At 56.4% G+C, this 2,017-nt stretch overlaps 1 protein-coding gene across 1 annotated transcript; it reads left to right on the plus strand.

The window, feature by feature from the left end:
• Window positions 1–462: 462 nt before the first annotated feature.
• On the plus strand, window positions 463–1,707 carry LOC120675196. Its single transcript, XM_039956300.1, has one exon. The coding sequence runs from the start codon at window positions 690–692 to the stop codon at window positions 1,404–1,406; it is 717 nt and encodes a 238-aa protein (XP_039812234.1). The 5' UTR covers window positions 463–689; the 3' UTR covers window positions 1,407–1,707.
• Window positions 1,708–2,017: the final 310 nt, after the last annotated feature.

Consider the following 2,017-nt stretch of genomic DNA (forward strand, 5'->3'; position numbering starts at 1 on the left):
GGCAACGAGGTTCTTGATGTGGATTAAGCTGACAGGTGGCACTGACTCAGCATATAATAAATAGAAATCCAAAATTCCTTTCGGAAGAAGTTACCTACCTGAGCCTTCCTTTTCCCACCTTATTCCAAACTCGATCAAAATGAAACTTCAAATTTTAAAAACCAGAGAAACCGCACGCGATCACATCATCCTGATCCAGAAACACCGGCATCAAAGGTAGAGGACGCGCGCGAGTCCTTATCCAGGAACACCGGCAGGGCCTCAAGAGCCGACAAGGATAGCCTTTAGTTCGGCCGGATACGTAACGTGACACACCCATCCACCTCGCCAACCACCTCTCTCCCGAGCGGCCGCCCCCGTCCGTCCCTCTCGCGACGTGATCGGCGCCTTTCCACACACTTATTCCTCCGAGCTGTGTTTTTTTTATTTCGCATTCAACCGGCCGCCACACCTCACCGCAACCCCTCGCGATCCTCGTCAACGCTCTCAGGGGTCAGGCGCAGCCCACAGATCTACGCATATATCCGCGCCCGCTTATACACGCACCGCGGCTCGCTCGTTTCATTTTTTGATTCTTCACCGGCTTTGCCCCCTTCACCACTCGAACCTCCTCCCGTATATGCTTTCCTTCCCTGCCCTTCCCTTCCTTCGCCGCAAAGTTTCCTATTGAGAGAGAGAATCAGGGGAAAATGAAGCTGGTGTGGTGTCCGGAGATGGCGTCCAAGGCCTACATCGACGGCGTCAGGGCGCTCGCCGCCCACAACGACCTGACCGGTTCGACGGAGGTCGCCGAGCTCGTCGCCGCCATGGCCGGCGGCTGGAACGCGCAGCTCGTCGTCGAGGCGCCGGGCGTATCGTCGGCGCAGCCGTCCTCCTCGTCTTCCCCGCCGCCCGCCACGAGCGTCGCGCTCGCCGCAGCCGCGCGGCGCACTGGCGGGCGCTACGCCAGCGTGCTCCCGGAGGGTGACGTCGACTCCACGTCCGCGCCCGCGGTCTACGCCGGCTTCGTCGGCCCGGAGGAGGATGCGGACGCCGGAGCGGAGTCACAGACGGTCGTCGTGGGCGGCGACGCGGACGAGGCGATGGCGCAGCTGGAGGACGTGAACCTGCTGGTGATCGACGCGCGGCGGCAGGACGAGGCGGCCGTGCTGCGGGCGGCCAGACCCGGAGCCAGGGGCATGCTGGTGGTACGCCACGGAGACGGTTGGCCACGCGGCGGCACGCCTCTGGCCACGGCATCATCCATGGCGGCTGGGACCAGGCTCGTGCGCTCCGTCTACCTGCCCATCGGCATCGGGAAGGGGCCTAGTCATCTGCATAGCCGGTGCGGCCGCAAGGGGAACGGCCGTTGGATCCGGCACGTCAACCACGACACGGGCGAGGAGCATGTCTTCCGGCGGCAGTAGCTGATCCGTCCTTCGATCTGCATGCGCCACCGTCTAGGTGCATCAAAGTCAACAAAAAGTTCATAACTCGCAACACGCATGGGTGTTTTTGTTAGATTCGTTGAATCTGCCCGCTATAGTGATTCGATTATATGAGATGGGTGCTGTTGATGATCAAAATTGACAAAGACTAGAGAGACCGGTCTAACCGGTGCTCACGAGCGGTTTGACCGGTCTGGGCCTTGTCGATCCGGTCTGACTGGTAGATCCGACCGGTCAGATTTGTCTAGCAGGAGTCTGAGTACAATTAGGTTTTTTCATATATTTCGATCTGTAAAAAGAATTTCTTTCGGGGCTAGCTTTTTTGGGAGGTTGGAAGGGGTTGGGACAATTGAAAAAAAATATTAATAAAGATTTTATAATAAGAACAAATATAGTTTTGCATCCAACGAACCCCAATTGGTTAACAGTTTCTAAGGGAAGGAAGGAAGTGATGTGGCAACTGTTGAGCAAAATCTTTATTTTGCCAAGAAGAACTCAAGATAAACCCAAGCATTATGCTAAGAAAATGTTGGGTGAAAGTTTCTGCCGGTGGAAGAGTGAACTAAATACAAGTATGTGTAGAAGGGCTG

The sequence above is a fragment of the Panicum virgatum genome, chromosome 5N (assembly GCF_016808335.1).
Source record: "Panicum virgatum strain AP13 chromosome 5N, P.virgatum_v5, whole genome shotgun sequence".
Taxonomy (NCBI): Eukaryota; Viridiplantae; Streptophyta; class Magnoliopsida; order Poales; family Poaceae; genus Panicum; species Panicum virgatum.

Coding starts and splice junctions, on each gene's coding strand:
- LOC120675196 (XM_039956300.1), top strand. CDS start 690: ATGAAGCTGGTGTGGTGTCCGGAGATGGCGTCCAAGGCCTACATCGAC.